Source organism: Anopheles bellator, chromosome 1 (genome assembly GCF_943735745.2).
Source record: "Anopheles bellator chromosome 1, idAnoBellAS_SP24_06.2, whole genome shotgun sequence".
Classification (NCBI taxonomy): Eukaryota; Metazoa; Arthropoda; class Insecta; order Diptera; family Culicidae; genus Anopheles; species Anopheles bellator.
The window spans coordinates 48,935,974-48,957,097 of record NC_071285.1 but is presented as its reverse complement, the minus strand read 5'-3'; the positions used below and the strand labels follow the sequence as shown (position 1 = coordinate 48,957,097).

The window sequence follows — 21,124 nt, the reverse complement described above, 5'->3', positions numbered from 1 at the left end:
TCGTGTCGCGGTGCTCGCGGACCGAGCTCGCCTCGCAATCCTTCCTCCTGATAGCGAAACAAAATATGATGGGCTCTGAGCGTGTGACCACCGCAATCCGCCTGGAGAGGGCCGGATCGAAACGTTGATTTTGGTGGCCACCACCCGAACTGGTAGAAACGGTTGCGGTACCGGAACCGACCGAACGCAGGAATCGAAGGTGACAAAAAGAAAAACACGCACGCAAAATCCGGAGACGGACAGGTGGAACAAAAAACAAAACCGAACCAGCCAACACCAAGGTTCTCGAGCTTATGTTTCGCACCCAACGGTACCGGCGAACCGTTCGGCAGTGAAAACCGGACGGCCTGTCGCATTGCTGGTCGCGCGCGCACGCCACGGGACCGGCGGAACCATGCGCCAAGCTTCGTGCCTACCGAGCACGCGGTGTGCTGCCGTGGCCAGGCATTTCCCAAGGCCCGTAGGAGACACGAAAGAGAAAGGGAGACTCACGAAGCACTGGCCGCAGTTCGTGCTTTCCGAGGGTGAAATATTTTCATGAATGGAATCGAATGGAAAGCACGTGGTATTTTGATACCGGAGTGGCGCACGAAACCCACTCCTGAGAGGGAACTGCACGGAGAATGGGCTAAAGCTCTAGCGAATGCTAACGAGAATCGCGAGAATAAAAACGAAAGACAACCATAATATAATTGTTTGGAGTCATGTATTTTAGATTCACCAAAACGATGTCATATGAAACTGTATTATATATAATGCACGTCATTAACATATAGTTATGCATAATTCTAATTTACACCGTATCCTCGAGATAGACAGCTCTATTCTGTACTCCTTGTCACGGCGACGGAAAGATGTGGGCGAAATAAGGAAAGGCTGTCCCTTACGGGTGCTTGAAAGTGTGTACTTCCGCGTTAGCGGCAGTCAAAATCCGATTGGCATTTTGCCGCCTATTTTCTTTCAAATGATTTAGGAAAACCGAGCACTTTCGTAAGTACAATTCTTAGTAGAGATCCTACCCATCATCAAAACAAAGCGCTGTCGACTTACTGATAAGGAGATTGAACTGTAAGAAAGACTGTATATGAAAACATTCAAATATGGATTTTAACCAGGCCTCCGCTTGAACTATAAAATCTGGAAAGAGCCGTCGTTCGTTCACATGAACGTTTGTCCTTTGTTTCGGAACTCTTCCTTTAAGCTAAATCACACTGTTTCGTCTTCGTCCTTCATTTTGATGGAGATAATGCAAATGTGCCTGTAGAAAAAACCGTTTGTCGGAAAAATAGAAATAAGATAGTGCACCGGTTTTCGTACGCATTCCAGATGCGCTCGACCGATGGAAGAGTAAAGCACGCATGCGATGATGTCGAGGTCTGCTGCATCCGTTTCTAGAAGTCAGCATCGAGCGTGAAAACGTTGTCCGACCGTTTGGCCATCACACCCCACTTCTGATACTCGCCGACCTTCTTCTCGAAGAAGTTCGTTTTACCTTCGAGCGAAATAAATTCCATAAAGCTAAACGGATTTTGTGAGTTGTAAACCTGTAAAAAACAAGTACGTAACGGTTATTCCAGTCAAGATTTTTGTGGCCTTTCGCGTTCCAATCGTACCTTCTCACAGCCGAGCTCTACCAGCAATCGATCGGCGACGAACTCAATGTACTGAGACATCAGTTCGCAGTTCATGCCCAGCATGTCGACCGGCAGCGCTTTGGTGAGGAACTCTTGCTCGATAACAACCGCGTCTCGGATTATCTCCGTCACGCGTACCGTCGAGGGCTTCTGTACCAGATACTTGAACATGAGGCAAGCAAAATCACAGTGTAGGCCCTCGTCACGCGAGATCAGCTCATTCGAGAAGGTCAAACCCGGCATCAAGCCACGCTTCTTCAGCCAGAAAATGGACGCGAAGCTGCCGCTGAAGAAGATACCCTCCACGGCGGCGAACGCAACCACACGCTCGCCAAAGTTTGCCTCCTTGCTCGAAATCCAATTGAGTGCCCAGTCGGCCTTCCGCTTGACGCACGGCAGCGTTTCAATGGCGTTAAACAGGAACTCTCTGCACGAGTACGGTGGTGATTTGGGAATGGAATAATAAAATTAAACGTTCAATTGAAACGAAAAGAACATAATCGAAAAAAAAGTTTCCAGTTTACCTTTCTTCCGGATTCCGAATGTAAGTGTCGATGAGCAAGGAGTACATCTCGCTATGGACGTTCTCCATTGCGATCTGGAAACCGTAGAAACAGCGCGCTTCCGTAACCTGAACCTCTTGGCTGAACCGTTCGACCAAGTTCTCGTTCACAATGCCGTCCGACGCCGCAAAGAATGCCAGCACGTGGGAGATAAAGTGACGTTCGCAAGGTTTCAGCTTTTCCCAGTGACACATGTCCTTGGATAGATCCACTTCTTCAACGGTCCAGAAAGAAGCTTCGGCCTGGAACGAGAAATCCGAAATGTTGTATGTTGAGAAACTGTTGCGTAATTTATCCACGTGGGTTCGTTTCACTCACCTTCTTGTACATTTGCCAGATATCGTGGTACTGGATCGGGAAAATGACGAACCGGCGAGGGTTGTCCCTCAGCAGGGGCTCAATCGACGGATCGAAGGGTGTCGGTTCGCTTTTGTGCACCTCCGACAACTCACTCTTGACCAGCTGCTTCGGATCATCAACACCGTTGCCCTTTTCCTCATCCATCGTGCTGGTAATAGCTTTGGTCTGGGGCGCGGTAGTGACGTTTGCTCCGCTTTCCGTCAATACTTTGCGGTTGTTCTATGGAGGAACGCGAATAGAGAAAACAAATTGTTTCAAAAATCCACAATACAGCTTGACTGGTGTCGGGAAAGAGTGAAACTGCTCGTCTCCTCTACGCGAGGAAAGTGTTCTACAGAAGCAAAGGATACTACGTCTTACAGCGGTTCATTCGAAGGACCGATTCGCTTTTTTGCAGCGCCACTAACTAGATTGCACTAAACGCAGAGCCGCTCAAAGTACCGAAGCACTACGGTCGTCTCACCAGTTTTTTGCGGCAGTTCGTTCATGGCTCTTCCTTTTGTTTATGTCGAGCAGTGGTAAAATTAGCAAATAATGCGCATGCCGTTTGACAGTTCCCATATTCCCACCATTCTACCTCATTCCGCGCAAACATGTTGCTTCTATATCGCGAGTTTCGCCGCAATTCGCCCGTAAAATACCGCCAGAGGAATACAATCAGCTGATTGAAGGTAAACAGACGATTTAGTTGTGAAAATATGCCCAAAATGATTGATCGATTTATTTATTTCCGTGTTTTTTCAGTTTGACATCTGGCTGGAAACCGCGAGCTTTTATTACGAATTTTGACCAATCAAAATACTCCAATAAGTAAAGTTTTCCTACAAAAATTGTAATGCATTGTATTGAAATTGAAAACAATTGAAAGCTTCATACTTTTTCCAGCTTGTTAATTAAAGTCCTTTCCCTTACGAAAAATACTTGCAAGCGTGTCGCTAGAGGATTTTCTTTCCGTGTGTGAGTGTTGATGTCGCACACCAGCATATGTTATGCGATACAAGTATTTTCCTGTACCGAGTACGCCTGTTAAACCGCTTTCCAACGCATGCTGTGGGCGACGATTCGCGCTACGTTGAGAGGGAAACGCGGTTTTTGGAGGGAAACGCGATTGTCATTGTAAGAAAAGCGCGCGAAGTACGTGTCAATCAGTAAGGCTGCAAAACTCTGATAAGCAATACTCCGACCCCGACGGAAATCATACTTATTGCAGATTGGGGGCCATCCTCATCGAAAAAGAATTAGAGTGCTAAGAAGAAACGGTTCGGGCCATTCATGGAGTACGAGTAACTTTCGGAACTCAACACACTACTGAGCGGTGTACGAAATAAATCAGTTTCAGGCGAATGATGAAACCGGGGGAAATAAGGATTAAGTGACAAAACTGCGGGGAAGTTCTTGTCAAAAAGAAGACACACTTACCTTGATCAGGTTTTCCATGTTTTCGGCAAAATTCTCCTTTTCGAAAACCATTTCGTCAAAATAAGTCAACACTCGTCAAATAAGTAACACAAATATAAAACAATTCCGAAACTGGGTTGTTAGGGCACCAAGGCTTTGGACCTTTAACTTGATAAATGAGTTTTTAATGATTTTTTCGTTTCGACCACCTTTCAATGACGCGTCCGTTCCGGGGAAATTCTCGCACTGAAATGACGAAGGCGGCCAATCCCTGCAGGGCAAAACGGCGATAAATGGCGCCAAATTTTCCATCGTATTCTTCACAATCACAAATACTTCTACACGCTTGCTATACCGACAGATGGCTAACCCTGCGGCTGCTTTGAATAACCTGCACGAAAGTAAAACGAACAAGCGAGAAAAGTATTGGGGTTTAAAATTAAAAGGAATATTTTAAGTAAAATCTTTGTGCTGAATAAATTTTCATCATTTACACGCTAAAATCTGCCGCCCCGTTGTCACACCGCCAGTATAGTAACCGTGATGGTCAACAAATCGTCCCGTCGGAACTGTCAAAAAAGAGCGGTTGTTTTCACACTCATCGAGCGAGTGAAGGGGACAAACTGACCGGCGCGTACCACCAACCACGCCGGTGCACGAAAGAGATGCAGCAAGCAGCACTCGTTGTTACATCTGCCGGCTCGCTTCGCGGACGGGCGCCGCCATATTGTTATTTAGTATTTGCAAGCCGCCACTTTGCAGCGTAGTTTTCAAGAGCAGTGCTAGTCAGACGCCATCCGGAACGTAAAGAACCTAAAATCGTGAACCACTGGCGTGTGGCGTGATTTGTGTGTTTCGTGAATGTTCGGATTCGTTATTGAGGCTAGTTTGGGGAACGCTATTTGCTTGGACAAACACGTTTGTGTTGAACGGAACCTCTGGCGCGGGGTGTGCTGTGTGCGCGGTTTCCGAGTGGTGTTGACACCTTGTGCTCACAAGTGATTGAAGCGTTGCGCTTTTTTCGTCATCGAAAGCAAAGCATCTGCAAGAGCGGAAAACAACAAACGAACGGGGCACAAGCCGTAGTTCCGAAAACATGTCGAACATCGTCCTAGATAAAGATAACTTCTTCCGGCGGATAAAGCGCTTCTATGCAAACTGGAAGGTAAGTGATCCGAGTGCTTCCGGCGCGAAACGGCGGCTGACCAGTTTTGCTATCGACAGGAAGCCGAATTCAACCACGATGACTCACTGTCGAAGGTGGACTGCATCATGACAGCCGTTGGCGTGGACGAGGAATCGTTCTACAGTAAATCAACGGCGCTGCAAACTTGGTTGTTCGGCTACGAGCTGACGGACACGATCAGCGTCTTTTGCGACAACGCCATCCTGTTTCTGACGAGCAAGAAAAAGATCGATTTTCTTAAGCAGATTGAGAAGGACTCGGAGGAAGGTCTGCCGCCGATCCGCCTGCTCGTCCGCGATAAGGTAATGTACAGCATGGAAGAGAACTGGGCGAATGTGTCCTAACTCTAGTTTCTGTTTGTCCCTACAGAATGACAAAGATAAAGCCAACTACGAGAAGCTCCACGAAGCAATGAAAGCATCAAAGGGTGGCAAGTCGGTAGGCGTTTTCACGAAAGACAACTTTCCGGGCGAGTTTTGCGAGAACTGGCGTGCTTTTCTGAAGGACAAACATTTCACCAACGTCGACATTAGCGTCCCAATCGGGTACATCATGTGCCCCAAGGAAGATTCCGAGCTCCTGACGATCAAGAAGGCCTGCCTAGTGACGATCGACGTGTTTAACAAGTATCTCAAAGATCAGATAATGGAGATTATTGATGCGGATAAGGTATGGGATGCTTTTCGTTTTGGAAGAGCGGTAATATTAAATGTTTCGATGTCCCTTTTTTGTAGAAAGTGAAACACGCAAAGCTCTCCGAAGGCGTCGAATCAGCGCTGACCGATAAGAAGTACGTTAGTGGGGTTGACACGAACCAGCTCGACATGTGCTATCCGGCCATCATTCAATCGGGCGGGAATTACAGTCTCAAATTCAGTGTGTTTAGTGACAAGAATTATCTGCACTTTGGTTCGATCATCTGTGCGCTCGGTGCGCGATACAAGTCGTACTGCTCGAACCTCGTTCGCACGCTCCTCGTCAACCCCACCGACACCATCCAGAAGCACTACAACTTTCTGCTCAATCTCGAGGAAGAGCTGCTGAAAGGGCTCATCCCTGGCAAGCGGCTCTCGGAAGTGTATGATATGGGTTTGGAGTACGCGAAGAAAGAGGAACCGAAGCTGGTTGATAAGCTGACGAAAACGTTCGGGTTTGCGACTGGTCTCGAGTTTCGCGAAAACTCGATGACCATTGGTCCAAAGTGTGCGGCCGTCTTGCGGAAGGGTATGGTGTTTAGTCTTAACGTAGGCCTGGCGGGTCTGGACAACACGGAAGCGACGGACAAGGAGTCGAAAGTGTACGCCCTGTTCGTCGGTGATACGGTGCTAGTGACGGACGAGTCGCCAGCGGCCGTCCTGACGCAGTCGAAGAAGAAGATTAAAAACATTGGCATTTTTCTGAAGGACGACGACGATGATGATGATGAAGGCGAGGAACAGGAAAAGGAAAAGGCTCCAGAAATATTGGGCCGTAGCGGTAAGCGCTCGACGGTGCTTGAGAGCAAGCTGCGCAATGAACAGAGTTCGGAGGAGAAGCGAAAGCAACATCAGAAGGAACTGGCCATTGCACTGAACGAAAAGGCCAAGGAACGGCTGGCAAAGCAAGGCGGTGGCAAAGAGGCGGAAAAGGTACGCAAGTCGACCGTTTCCTACAAAAGCGTCAACCAGATGCCACGTGAGGATGAGGTGAAGCAACTAAAGTTGTACGTTGGTAAGTAATTTTTCTGTTGTGTATTTATCGAATAACGTACCATAACGATGCTTTCTTCCCTTTGCAGATCGTAAATATGAAACGGTGATAATGCCGATCTTCGGCGTGCCGGTTCCGTTCCACATCTCAACAATCAAAAATATATCCCAGTCGGTGGAGGGCGACTACACCTATCTACGTATAAACTTCTTTCATCCCGGGGCAACAATGGGTCGCAACGAGGCTGGCATGTACCTTAACCCGGAATCAACATTCGTGAAGGAGGTGTATGTAGCATATCTTCTTAGTAGTATGACTAGATAAAATCATCAATTAATTTTTCGTAAATCATTTTTTACAGCACTTATCGTTCGACAAACACAAAGGAACCGGGAGAGATAGCAGCTCCCTCGTCTAACCTGAACACCGCTTTCCGGCTAATAAAGGATGTACAAAAGCTCTTTAAGACACGCGAGGCGGAGGAACGCGAAAAGGAGGATCTGGTAAAGCAGGACACCTTGGTGATGTCACAGAACAAGGGCAACCCCAAGCTGAAGGATCTCTATATACGGCCGAATATCGTTAGTAAGCGAATGACGGGCGCGTTGGAGGCGCACGTCAACGGCTTCCGCTACACGTCCGTCCGGGGCGACAAGGTGGACATTCTGTACAACAATATCAAGAGCGGGTTCTTTCAACCGTGCGACGGTGAGATGATTATCCTGTTGCACTTCCACTTAAAGCATGCGATCATGTTCGGCAAAAAGAAACACCTGGACGTGCAGTTCTACACCGAAGTGGGCGAAATTACGACCGATCTTGGCAAACACCAGCATATGCACGACAGAGACGATCTCGCGGCGGAACAGGCCGAGCGCGAGCTGCGCCACAAACTGCGAACTGCGTTCAAAAGTTTCTGCGAGAAGGTGGAAGCTATGACGAAGCAACAGATCGAGTTCGACACGCCGTTCCGAGAACTTGGTTTCCCGGGAGCACCGTTCCGTAGCACAGTGCTGCTGCAGCCAACGTCCGGAAGCTTGGTGAATCTTACCGAATGGCCACCGTTCGTGATTACGCTCGAGGACGTCGAGCTGGTGCACTTTGAACGCGTCCAATTCCATCTGCGAAACTTCGATATGATATTTGTATTCAAGAACTATCAGCAAAAAATAGCGATGGTCAACGCGATACCGATGAACATGTTGGATCATGTGAAGGAATGGTTAAAGTATGTTTCGGTGCGATGCATAACTCTTGATTGAAGTAGCCATTTACTAACTTCCTTCGTCGTTGTTCTATTCCATCGTTAGTTCGTGTGACATTCGCTACTCGGAGGGTATACAATCGCTGAATTGGGCAAAAATTATGAAAACCATCACTGACGATCCAGATGGTTTCTTCGAGAATGGTGGCTGGACGTTCCTCGATCCGGAGTCAGAAGGCGAAGCCGATCCGAACAGCGAGACAGAGGACGAGGAGGACGATGCGTACGAACCAACGGATGATGATGATGAGGAAGAATCGGACTCCGAGGATTATTCCGAAGCATCGGAGGACGATGATAGTGGCAGTGAAGAAGGTAGCATACGAACAGTGCGAGAGGGCACAGCTACTTACAGCGATTTGTCCGAATGTTTATTTACCCGTCTGCTTTATGGTTTTAGATCTGGGTTCAGACGAGGAGTCTGGCAAGGATTGGTCCGATCTGGAGCGAGAAGCTGCTGAAGAAGACCGAAACCGCGAGAATGATGGATACGATGATCGGGGAGCATCAAAGAAACGTTCCCACCACAGGTAAGTTGTCGATTGAGTGCATTTGACTATCATCCCGTAAAATTCTTAAAACCACGTGGCAACGTAATTTCCATGCGCGACTACCTATTTGCAAACACCCATTTTCTCACTTTACTTTCACATACGCATGCTTACCATCAATTGTTTCGGATGTTGTGTGATGCGTTTGGTTGTGTGGTGGTGGTGCCAGACGGGATCGTGGTTTAGCATCATCCAAGAAACGACATGAACATCACCGCAGGTCATTGAAGTTTGAAGTTCTCGTGGCTTTTTTTGTTGCTTGCAAAGGAACCTCGGTTTCCATTCCTGCAGTTCTTTTTTTGTGCTTTTTCACCACTCTTTCGCGAAGCCTTTTGCTTTACTACGAAATGATGCTCATGGAAGATAGGATCTAACCTAACTATTGTTTTACTTCGCCACAGCTCTTCAAAGCACAGCAGCAGAGACAAGAATCACAAGGACAAACATAACGATAAGCACCGGAGTGGCAGCAGTAGCAAGCACGATCGGCACAGCAGCAGCAAACGCTCACGAGATGACAGCCGAGACAGTGGCCACCATCACAAGAGCAAAAAATCTAGAAAGTAAGCTTCCCGGGCGTCCCAGAGCTAGGAGGGCGATTACAGTGATTGCCACCTGGTGCGGGTTGCCACATTATGTCTGCAAATCAACCTTTTAAGACCGTAAGCAGAGTGTCCTCGATCCGAGTATACGATGGTTCTCGCTTTTAGTCTAAGACTTTTTCGTTTTCCTGATTTTGTTCAAGCGTCGTTAAGAGCCGAGCTAGTCCACTTCGTTTAGCAAAGCACAGTGCTGAGCAAGTGGCTTCACAGGATTGTAATTGTTTGTAAAACAGGTCATGAGCAGCAGGATCTAGCTCGTGTGTTCCTTCGCTGTGTCTATGTTGCCTATTGAAGTATTTCACAGTTCGTCATCATTCTCTCACGTTTCCATTTGGTGTTCGCATTTGCGGATCACTTCGTCATAAAGGATATTTCCATTGTTACAATAGCCGCATACTGGCTTGGTTTGTGGTTCAAAATCAATCATACCCGTGTACATCCAGCCAAGTAAAGCGATCGAAGCATGAAGAAAACTGCCAATGGTGACAAATTGGTTTGCAAAGAAAGTAAAAATGTGTAATGGTCGAGAATTGGTAGATTACATGATCACATATTTGAACATTAAATGGAGAAGAAAAGGTTACATGCGTTGGTTTTATGTTTAAAAAATCACCGAAATATCTGGAAGTTATTGTAAAATTTTTTTTTTAAGCAAAATATACCTAAATACGTAAAACTACGGTTAAATTGTAATTGTAAAGTCTGTTGCGTAGATTGCAGATCACCCTGTACGGCGAAACATAACACAATGCACACCCTGTGTGACTTTTCCATCTGACAACTGACGTCACTTCAATCGCACAAACTGAACGCATCGCTGTTAACAGTTCAAGTACCATTTTACAGTGAGGTATTGCATTAAGTCGGCGAAAATTAAGTTCGTATGAGTCATCCAGCTCAACGTAACGTTTTATCAAGTTAACCAAGAAACGAACAACAAAAACCAAGCACTTATACAAGACGTCGGCAAGGGGTTGATAGCGTCGTGCTTTTCGCAAATTTCGCAGTAAATCGCCGGCAATGGCGTCCTCAAATTTGGAATCAGAAATGCAACGCAGTCGCTCACCGCTCGAATCCGTTGCTGAAGAGACTGAAGGTAGGGCTTCCTTTCTGAGCGAATTCCTTTCGTCCAGATGAAAGAAATCTAGGAATGCTAAGTAATGCTTGCTTAATGCTTAACAACTCATTGATTGCTTTTGCTACGTGTTGCATGTTTGGCCCAAGGTCCCAAGGGTTAATTGTTTAGGTTTAAGTCAATGTTACAATGTTACAAGTATGGTTCTAAAAAACAAGTATCGATTTCCTGTTTTTGTTTGCCAAACCTGTTTGTTCACTGGGTGGTAATGTTTGTGTGTCGCTTCCGTTGCAGGATATCGTCCGATTCCGGTCACTCCACAGACCGACTTAACGAGGATACAGCTCCTCGTCGAGGACAGCAACCTGCAATCTCTTACACCGACACTGGAGGCAGCGTTACGCCATTTCATCGCCAATTATCCTCGACCCGTCGCAGAGATTAGCAAAAATGATCTGATAAGGGTTGTTATCTACGTAGTGGCGCTTGAAACGGGCCTCACACCACGGAACTGCCCAATGCCATCGTTTGGCAAGTCCAAGATGCCACAGGTGTACCGATCGTTCGACAAACGGCTTGTACACCACTTTGGTACTCAACTGTCGGTCGATAGTTTCGCAAGCCAATCGAATTTATACTCGATGGATCTCTGCTTGATGCCGATTCGTGTCGATGAGAATAATTATTTTGGCTGCAAGCTCACCTCTCTCGTTAGTGGCGATTTGCTAATCGTTAGTCTCGTCCCCGCCGGTGTTGTCCCCATTAACAGTGGGTTCAGCGTTGCCCTTCCCATCAGTCGATATGTGCCGTTGGTGAACACTGAGCGCCTAGCGGTTTGCTTTCAGCGGCTGAAAGAATTGTCGTATAGATTAAAAACGGAGGTGTTCGTGCCTTTCCGGAACAACATACATCATACATGCCTTACCTACGGCTATCCTTCATTAATTGGGTTACCGGTTGACATACATTTAGAACTGACCAAATACTTGGACGGATACTGTTTTGAACACTTAAGAGCCAGCTGTCCATACTATGGGTGCAACAATGAATGGACCGTGCGTTTAAATTTTGTTTTCTAAAATCAGAATTTACGCCCGCTGATAGAGCAGTCGTCACTTACCGGCCATGGTTTCGATTCTCGGTACCGGCCCGTAAAAACAGCACCAGAGAAAGCATCAGAAACTAACATATTGTCTTAACGGACCTCTTAACGGTTGTTCCCGTAGAAGCGGAAGAAAATCGGAATAAATTTCACTTGTATATTGTAATATATTGGGTTTAGATTAGCTTGGTTTTGTTGCTTAAGGCGAATAATGCGAACTCTCATATAGCTGTAACTATATTGTATTGTTGTGATATGGGAATGAAAAAACAAATGATTGGGTTTCCCAACTTTAGCAACCCTTTGTATTGTACATTACAGATGATTGTGAAGAATTGAGTCAAAGGCTTAATTCATTAAATGCATCCGATGGCTTTTCGCTGAAGGTGGTAAATGGGAAAACTACGGGCGAAGAAACGCCGACGCTCCGATCCGATCAGTTCCAGTTGAATGACGATATAGGTAAGTGTGTATTCACATTTTGTTGCATTTTATGTTCAAGATTTTATCGAAAAATTAAAATATTCGAATGTGTAATACTTTTCACCGGGCGTCCTGTCAGTTTCGAATTCGGGCAACGCGTTCTGTCAATTTCTGCTCTGCAAAAAACATAGAAAAATAGAAAAATAGAAAAATGCCAGGTTTGCGAACCTGCAAGCGAAAACCAGGGACCGGGAACGCTCGGTCGAAAAAACCGAAGTGAAACGAAGTGAAAAGTTAATTATGGGAGAAAAACCAAAAATTCGGTCAAAAATACTGATTATGAGATAATTTGAATTTAGGACAAATAATGAAGAATGAAAAGAATTAGGTATATTTCATTTTGAAGAAGAGGGATTTATTTTGAGTCGACATTTTTCTCCTATAATTATACATTAATTATATTGTATTTCAACAAATGTTGAAATTTTAATTTCTATTTGTTCTTTTCTTCGCACTAACTAATCTGCCCTGTCTCCACTAATCTTAGCCTAAGGTAACTTTAAAAATCCACAACACCACGCTTTTGCAGAAATGCCACCGGAATTAGGCACAGTTTACAGATCACATCCTTTATTTCGTACTTCGCTTTGGATATGGATACTTTCCTGTCTTTACTTATGGATTTTATTTTCTATGAAGTGCATTTTTTACCTAAACCGTACACGTAAAGCGTAAAAACCCGGTACCCTGCAGATGAATGAATGAAAGATGAAAAAAGGACGAAGCGACAAAAAGAGAGTCGGGGATATAATGATCCCCGACTATATATAATATTATAATGAATATAATAATAATATTATAATGAATGATATAATAAAATATAATGCTAAATATATGTTAAAACATAGATCATCGGTGTCGCGACATACCGAATTAAGGCAGGCATTATAGCTGGATTCGTTGGTATGCGTGAGCCATGGAAGGCCGAAAATTCGGATTGGACATAACTTATCTGTTTCAGGAAAATGTAACTAAAATCCTCACTTTTTAAAAAGTATTGACCACCTTTTTAAACGAGACTGTTGGAATGTAGCAACCGTTACGTCACCTTGGTTTACACCACATCGCGATATGGCATCTGTCAAATAAAGACAGTCGAACTCGGTCTACAAACGGCGTAACGTAACGTAGCGTAACGTAATTTTTGACATTTCAGTTTTAACCTCCGAACGATGCGGTCGGGTTGCGAGTTCGCGTTCCGTTCGATTGTTCCTGCGACGGATTGCAGCAGTTTCAAGTAATTTTGTGAGTGAAACTCAGTTCCAGGAGTGTCTGATTGGTGAAAATTCCTAAAGTTTAGCTTCTGTCTTGTGTGCGGTGCACGAGTGGCACTAAACGTGGTATTCGGTTCGTAAACGAACGCGAATTCAAATGAAGGTGTCAACAATGCGCAATGCGATTCGGCGATTCAAAATGCATCCCAAATCAAAGGTTGCTGTGACGTGAAAAGTGCAAAAGCATCTCCTGGGAAGGGCGCGGAGTGTGTGGTAGTGGAGAACGTATAGTATTTGTCTTCTGGAATTGTTTCGCTCGCTGTTTCGCGTCGCCATCCGTGGGTCAAATATGGTGGAGCTGAGTGGGTATGAGTGCGATCGGATGCGAGCGAGGAGTGTGTGTTGGACAAGCGATAGGTGGTTTCGAGCGGCTGGAAAGAGATGAGAGAGATCCATTACTCGCGTGTGGAGCAGTGTTGCCTTGGTGTTGGTTCTTGCTAGCGTTCTGTTTGTAGTGTGATGTATTTGCAAAACAAGTATTTTGGAGCGTTCGCTTGCGTCTCACTCGGGCACAGGGTTGCGAGCTGGAATGCGAGTGTCGCTCTCGCTCTGTTCGCGTCGTCGTTCACGTGCACAGCTTCGCCGAGAAAATACGTGTGTTGTGTGCTCCGCGATATGTAAAATGCGAAGAGGAGAGAGTAAGAAATGAGCGGGCCGAAGAAGGAGGAATAGAAGGCGACCGTTTTGGGGCTTGAGAAAAATGAAAACAAAAATTCCGTTTTCAAGTTCACCACTCGCCATCGAGTTAACAACGGCCACGGTGAGAAGCTGGAGAAAATGGGGTCTCCCTTTTCCCGGACAATGTGTAGATGCCCTGCGTGAAGCGAGATAAAATGAGAAAAATGACACACATGCTGTCGTTTTTTCGTTCGTTGAAGTGAAGAAAATTTTGGTGATCTCCAAAACCCCGAGAGATTTCACCAGAATGCCTTACAATGATCGCGACGCCGAAGATCAATCAGTCAAGATGCTGCGAGCCTTTAAAATAGGCTCCACCGTTTGAGGAACACCATTGAAACGTTAGCCAGTGGTAACGATAGCTTCTGGAATTCAAAAGGTGAGTGTTTTTATGATCTTTTTATAGCTTTTATCAATCAAATTGAGGATCAAGCGAGACAAAGCGAATTCACAGAATGCTCCAAATCTTAACTTCGATTTTCTGCCATCTATTTTTTTACGGACACCGTCGGCGTTAAGGATCATGAAGTCCAAAATTAGCATTTGGAACAAAGCATTTCTTCACCCGAAATCGTTTCCGTTGGCCTGTGTTTGCACCTGTCATGTTCCTCGTTGCTGCCGGAATGCATCGAGCATAGATGTGTGCGTCAAAGGCCCAGAATACCTGCGGAAAGGATGCTCTTTATCGTCTGCTTCTGCTTCTGCTTTTGTGTTGCGTGTGTTTGTATGCGCAGAGACTCTTTCGTCGGTATGGGTGTGTCCTTTGTTCGCCTTTTTCTCATCTCTGATATCTCATGTGCATCAGCTTCGTTCCGCAATGTCCCTCCTGCAATCCTTGGAGGTTCGGATAGGATAGCAAGGAACTGACAACGAGGATGTTTCAGCTTCATTTGTGTATGTGTGGCTGTTCGACTGTATGTGCTTCAATTGGAGGAAGAAAGTTATGCAGCTCGCACGAAGGATGAGGAGAACGATGTGATTGGAATATATTTTGGCCAATTCACATCAGCGGGCCAACAGCGGCCTCCCTTGCAGCAACATAGAAAATGCAGAGAGTGTTCTTTTTTCTGCTTTCTGCCTTTCTCCACCGGTGGACTTTGGCGTTGTCTCCGTTCGTTTGAATTTTACTTCATTGCGACAAAACGGTGCGCCGTATGTTGTTGCGAAACTGGTTTTTTATTTTTCAAAACGTCCTCTAATGCTGCCGATGCAACAGATGGATTTTATAGGGCCCACGTGCGGTTCAGTCCCGTTTAAACGGGACTATTTTGAGCATCATTGTGACCACCCCCATCATCGTGCCTTTTAGGTTATTATGAATTTATATTGTTTAAAATACTAACTCTAAATACTGAGACTGATGGTTGGGTGATAGTATCCGTGCGACGCCGGTTGAACTTAGTTCCACTCAATAACAAATTGTTTACACTACCGATGGATCGATACTTAGTTGATTGTAAAGTAAGGCATCGTACAACTTATCAGTCCTGATAACATTTCCGCTTATCTGCACTTCATTTCCTGATAGCAAGACATGTTTATGACCCATGTAAAACAGGATGGTGGAATTTTGTTTTGGAAATACGGTTCTGCCCATTATCAAAAAATGGCCAGAATGGAATGTCATCTGTTTGATAAAAAGATGCTCCCGTTGAAATTAGGCATAATTATTTTTTCTAAGATCATGTGGTGATGGCTTATTTTTAAATAAATCTTATTGAGGTTTGTTTAATGACTGCGCACGATTCAGGATGCTCGTTGAACCTACACAGACATTAATGTTCATTTAATATTAACTCAATGGCTTCTCTGGGTCAACATTCTATCCCTTCTTCGTCCTTACTGAGACCCACTAGGTCTGAAATGCTGAATATTCGGTATCTTCTAAGCTGAAACCGCTCGGTGGTAACCTCCCGGCGTGATACTGCCTGGCCTGGTACCACACAATCATCGTTTTGGTCACGTACTCCTCTTCCTTCCTGCGGGGTGAGGAACTATCTAACGCAATCCAACGCCACAGCTGAGATTGAAGCTTCCGCTTATAGCACCAGATGCTCATCAATATTGAATGGCTCGATCGATGTAAGTGCTTGCGGATGGGACAGCTGAAGAACCTACGCAGATTTAAAGGAAGCTGGAGTTGATTAGGATCTCCAAAACGTTTTGATAAGTTTTGGGAGCTTCACTGTATCTATTTCATGAGATTGGAGCTGTAACTATTGAATGAAATTGTTGCTTCGAATAAGTGAAAAGCTATTGGGTGATATGGAAAGTTTATAACCAATTTCATAGCATCGCCGTAAATCCCGAGCCAATAATGAGTGGGTTTACGGAGATGATATCAAGCACCTATCATCGAATTGAGTCAAGTGGAGCAAGTGATAAAATGTATATTGTGTGGCATCGTCGCTTGTCTATGGTGTTCGATTTTTCCTAGCACTCAGTGCACGAGAAGCATGTCAAAAATGAAAGCAGCTCTTCCGGTTCCAGTGTTTCCCGGCAGCCACTTCCGTACTTCCGGGGAATGCGCCGATTTAGTTCTCCAAAGCCAATTTGATGGCTCAAGTATCAAGCACACTCCAATCCGTATCGGGTTGCTGATATGTGCTACACCACTTCCCTATTTTCCACCGTTCTCCACCAAACTAGCCGTTACTAGCTACGCGATACGATGTTGCTGGTTGGGTACAATGAACTCACCAGACCACGAGTAGCGCCCTCAATATTTCTGCCACTCGCTCCAGGAGGCGCTTAGCGAAGCACTTGTTCGACTTGCCGCTGTCTCGGGCAAGATGTTAAATATTTTCGCCAACGATGGCAGGGACGGCTCAACTTACTCTTAGCCTCCAGCTCAACGGAGGTCGGCTCGAGTTGCCACGGGCTGGCAGGAAAAGCGGAACACCGACAGCTCCGGAAAATCGTGTCACTGCTGGGTGGGGGCGGTGGTAGGAATGGTCTTTGTTTTCCTTCGGATCGTTTCCAGGAGGAATTTTTCCCGTCCTGCTTCGTTCGAACGCCGGTTTTACGTCGAGTCGGCCGGTTCTATTTTCTCGTGGCTCTGTCTTCAGAAAACGGCCGACCATATGTCGCCAGGGATCGATTCCGCCAAAGTGACCTCGTCACCCTGGCTGCAAGCACTTCCGGAAAGGTTTTTTGCAGACCCAACCACTGGCTTTCGAGGACGATAATCGAAATCATCCATCCGTCCGTCAATCGTCACAACCGGCGACTGGCGAAAGCAGCTTTGGCGAGGGAAATGAAAAGTTGCAAAAGTCAAAGAACTCGTCAAAGGGTTCCCTCGGTAGCAACATCATGGTGACCCGGAAGCAAAGAGTAAAGTGTCAAGATTCGTTTCGTCTAGTGAAAACCATTGGCGGGCTGTAAGGCTGACATTTGTAGTTAGTATGGTTGACATTTTTATTTAAATCGTATTTGTAAATACAATCAATTGGAGTAAAATTTTTTGAATGCGCATTTTCATAAACTTGCCCCTAGGGAAGGTTCAAAAAACCGTTTTGAAGTTTTCATCCTTAAAGAGTGCCCAGTTTTGGTGTATGGGGAACCGAAACCGATACAACACTGCTGTCAGTTGTTGAATTTATCGTTTGCCGTGCACCTCGGTTGTTGGTTCACCTTTTTCGCTAACGACCCTTTTCTGTCGGATGATCGTCACGGTTGATTGGCACGTGGAGGTTTCTTTTTCGAGTATCATCAGCATTTCGCCAATTCGTTTGAAGTTTTCGGAACTCCCGAAGGCCCGTCCTGTGCCCACCCTCCCCGGGTTGGTGTCCTGAAGAATGCAAAACATATTTCGCTTCGCCGGCGGTGCCGAACTTCTCGGGCGCAAGAAGGAAGCAAACTTCAGCAGCTCGCCCCGAAACTGGACCAACTATTTGATTGCCATTTCCTATTGGCACATTTCGCGTGGCTCTCGAGGGCGAACAGCGGGTTCGTTTCGTTCTGTTCCGGTTTTTCTTTCTCCGTCTCGGTGTACTTTTGTGTGTGTTAGGAGTTGGACGGAAAGATATTTTTTCTCTTATCACACTCCACGATGCCACAAGCATTTTTTTTGTGGTTTTTTCTTCTCGATGTGATAATTTTTGGTTAGATTGGGCCGAACATAAGAAACTGGGTTCCATTTTTATTCCTGGCTAAGACTCGTTGCTTCAGTGCCTTGATAAGAGCAGAACCATCGATACGAGAGCAACTACCACACCATAAAGTATCCAAACATTTTTGGGTTTATCGGAAAATTTGACCTCTCACTGTGCCTGTCCGCGGCAACATCGTTGTTCGTTTGCGTGTTATTTTTTTTCTTGTTGAGGGTGGAAAAGGCATTTATTGCCAAGCACTTGACACCAGACTGACGCCGCTGATAAAGCGGCACCGTACAAACAATTGTTTATTTATTTATTTTTTTGAAAAACTAGAACAGGCCATAGGCCATGGTTTGGTATGGTCCGGAAATGTATTGTCCCTACTATTCGTAGGCTGTTTTTTAAACTTAAAGTAAGGAATACGTACTGCCAAATTTGTTTGCAAAAGCAAAAAGCCCTGGCAAACCCTGGCGAACGTTTGCACCGTAAAACCAGGATTGCGTGACGCGGCAACAGCTGTGCGCCTGAAATGGGAACAACAGCTAGAAGAAAAACACAAAGCTCCCGAGACACGGTAATCGACAGCGGACAGCATAGGCGCAAAACCTCCTAAGATGATTGTTGCATTCCTGACCCCGGTCATTAGAGATCGTGAGGAAAGCAACGGTCGCGATGCAACGAACGTGAGTGTGGCGACGGTCGGTCGGTCGGTTGTAAGCGAAAGAATCGAGCAGAAAAAAACAAACGAGCTAACGATGTAGTGGGTAGTAGTAGTAGTAGTAGTAGTGGGCCGTGGCCCGATGAGAGGCTGTCGACACTTTCACTTGCCGCGAGACGGGATGCGATCAATCGATGACCCCGCGAGCACGTTCCTGAGTTGAGCTCTAAGTGCCGGTGTGTATGAGTGTGTTTCTGTTCGTGATGGTTGCAAACCGTTAGCAACAGTAGCCAACCAGCTTCTTTTCTCAACCTCCTCTCAACGCATGCATCGTAGCGGCAGTTATTGGCACGTTTGGAGCCCATTTTCTAAGCTCAAGCATTTCCTTTCTCCATTATATTGGGGCTCCTGGTTTTTCTTACGCTTTTGTTCAATTTCTCCGTTTACGTGATTGTGTGTGAGCGCATTGCTCGAAAGGTTGTTGGTGTAAAACTCAGTCAAAGAATTCGTCAAAAGTTAACCTACCGCCTGTAATGCTTTTTCCATTTTTCGCGTTTCCTTATGACGTCTGAGAAGATACTTCATCTTTTCCATCCTTGCTGTGTCTGGGAATAAATCTATACTACTTGGAGTCTTCACATAAGTCAAACGTTCCGCTTTAATCACGGTGCGAGTATTGGCAACGGACCTGCCCCATTATAGTAATTTTTAAATATGTATTAATTTTTGGATTGAGTATTCTTCAAAGTTGTCATGCATAGTTTGGTATAATTAAGCACAGCTGTGTACCGAGTTGGTGAAGCTGCGTGATGTTATCACTCATTCTCGTTCTCTCGTGCGTTTTCCCCTGAACGCTAATTTCACGTCCATCAACACTTGTGGCGGCACCACAACACACTTGAGGCGTGTGAGCATTAGAGGGTAGATGGGCAGGGTGTTCAGAACATGTCCACTGTCACATGCAAACACAACACAACCAACCCTATTCGTCCCTTTCCGTAGCGAATGTCGTACGACTTTGCCCCGACCGAAACTGGAACAAAACGCGGGTATGATGGATCGGATCGCATAGACCATGCCCCGGCGGTGGTGTTTATTTATGTGCGTTTACGCGCTGGCCATTGAGTGGGGTGTGCACATCAGATCTTATGGGCCGTCGTGCTCCATTCATTCATTCATTTCACGCGTTCCCTGGTGGGGCTTTACGGTGGCCACCCCGGGCGGGCCCCGTTCCCAATAATCGCGATTGCTGGCAGCTCTGGCAGTTGACGGTGCTCTATTGTTATTGATGATCTGACCACCGAGTGATCGACGGAGGACCTCGTTCGGAAAATAAGAATGACATGCCGGCCGAACCAAGCAGCAGCCGGACCACCACGCGGTCATTAGTTTTCGTAGATCGATAATCGGCGGCGGGTCGTGTCATAAACAGATAAAACCCGTAACGCCTGTGTTTGAGTGTCGGTTTTTGGGGTGGTGTATTTGGTGAAAATTAAAAATGGATTTGTTTCGATCCAGGTCCAGCTGGTGCGCAGCAGCTGGTGACCTTGTTTTAAACCATTCCATCCAGAACTATAATTATCGTCCATCGAATCAATGAAGCCGACAGACGTTTGACAGGAGACTGCACTAACTGTCAAACCAGGATGCCACAGCCGTTTTAAGGACTTCAGGTTGGAACCGACTCGTGATAAAAATGTCGATTAAAATCGTCTTACAACACGGTTGGTTTTGGGCGCTCTCGTTCGCTACCGTGTAACTGCAGCACCCGGCATCGTTACGGAGGCGTCAACATTTATCGATGTTGGTACGGAAATTTGATACGTTTCTTCGCACGGCCCCCTTTCATCCCAATGTCTGGTGGCACAACAGATGACTCGGCAGTGCCGATGCCTGGTAGAGAAACATACTCTGCTCCCCACTGGTGCTGGTGTGTTTGTCGTTTTGAGGGTCGACATTCGGTTTCGGATGTGCCCAAAATGTGGCTGGCTTTTCGAGGTTCGGTGTCGTCTGTCGCGTCATCAGTTTTGCTCTCGGCACTTGCTTTTTCTTCTGCACGTAGTTAGGCCCTCTTCTGCGTCGACGGGCCAATTAATAACCGGCGGCGCTACATTGGTGGCGCACAACGCGCCGGCACGGATTGTTTGTTTGTTTACAGCAAATTATGGAGCCGACAACAGCGGCGGCGCTATGCTTACTTTACTACCATCGGGAGCATTTTGTCGCGCCCCATGTGCGGGGGCTCATGAAAGGAAAAGCAAAGATTCCATTCTTGGCGATTTGAGCCCGGTTAATGATCGTGTTTGCTTATGCTCTTTTCATTCGTTAAATAAGCAAACAAAAAGCGTGGAGCACGGCTTTACAGTTAGTTTCAGTTTCCAAGATGAATTACGACTTGTTGAAACATTGTCCTAGTGTGGTGAGTGATACCCAATTATTTATGATATGCATGATACATATTTTAATGTCATCGAAGACCATCGCAATGTGGCTAATGCGCTGTCGTCGAT

The 21,124-nt window shown here is 45.9% G+C and overlaps 3 protein-coding genes across 6 annotated transcripts in view; 2 read left to right on the top strand and 1 right to left on the bottom strand.

Annotated features, from left to right (window-relative positions):
- Window positions 1–702: 702 nt before the first annotated feature.
- LOC131210588 (ribonucleoside-diphosphate reductase subunit M2) lies at window positions 703–4,191 on the bottom strand. 2 transcript variants are annotated; one of them, XM_058203861.1, is made up of 5 exons: window positions 3,977–4,191; window positions 2,516–2,776; window positions 2,159–2,439; window positions 1,614–2,061; window positions 703–1,544 (listed from the first exon to the last, which is right to left on the bottom strand). In XM_058203861.1, the coding sequence occupies exons 1-5, from the start codon at window positions 4,025–4,027 to the stop codon at window positions 1,392–1,394; spliced, it is 1,194 nt and encodes a 397-aa protein (XP_058059844.1). In that variant the 5' UTR covers window positions 4,028–4,191; the 3' UTR covers window positions 703–1,391. The 2 variants fall into 2 exon arrangements, with proteins under 2 accessions (XP_058059844.1, XP_058059852.1); XM_058203869.1 differs by lacking the exon at window positions 3,977–4,191 and adding an exon at window positions 2,918–3,056.
- A 684-nt stretch (window positions 4,192–4,875) lies between these two features.
- On the top strand, window positions 4,876–9,829 carry LOC131206662 (FACT complex subunit spt16). The gene is made up of 9 exons (XM_058199321.1): window positions 4,876–5,120; window positions 5,180–5,443; window positions 5,511–5,810; window positions 5,876–6,851; window positions 6,919–7,117; window positions 7,192–8,058; window positions 8,141–8,409; window positions 8,495–8,624; window positions 9,047–9,829. The coding sequence occupies exons 1-9, from the start codon at window positions 5,052–5,054 to the stop codon at window positions 9,210–9,212; spliced, it is 3,240 nt and encodes a 1,079-aa protein (XP_058055304.1). The 5' UTR covers window positions 4,876–5,051; the 3' UTR covers window positions 9,213–9,829.
- A 226-nt stretch (window positions 9,830–10,055) lies between these two features.
- LOC131216379 (uncharacterized) overlaps window positions 10,056–21,124 on the top strand; it is a 29,838-nt gene continuing 18,769 nt past the window's right edge. The window contains exons 1-3 of one of the 3 annotated variants that reach the window (XM_058210857.1): window positions 10,056–10,343; window positions 11,746–11,886; window positions 12,395–12,640. In XM_058210857.1, coding sequence (XP_058066840.1) covers window positions 10,268–10,343; window positions 11,746–11,886; window positions 12,395–12,399 — 222 coding nt within the window. In that variant the 5' untranslated portion in view covers window positions 10,056–10,267 and the 3' untranslated portion in view covers window positions 12,400–12,640. Of the gene's footprint in view, window positions 10,344–10,616; window positions 11,642–11,745; window positions 11,887–12,394; window positions 12,641–21,124 lie in introns of those variants that run through there. The other 2 variants (XM_058210856.1, XM_058210855.1) reach the window with 2 other exon arrangements.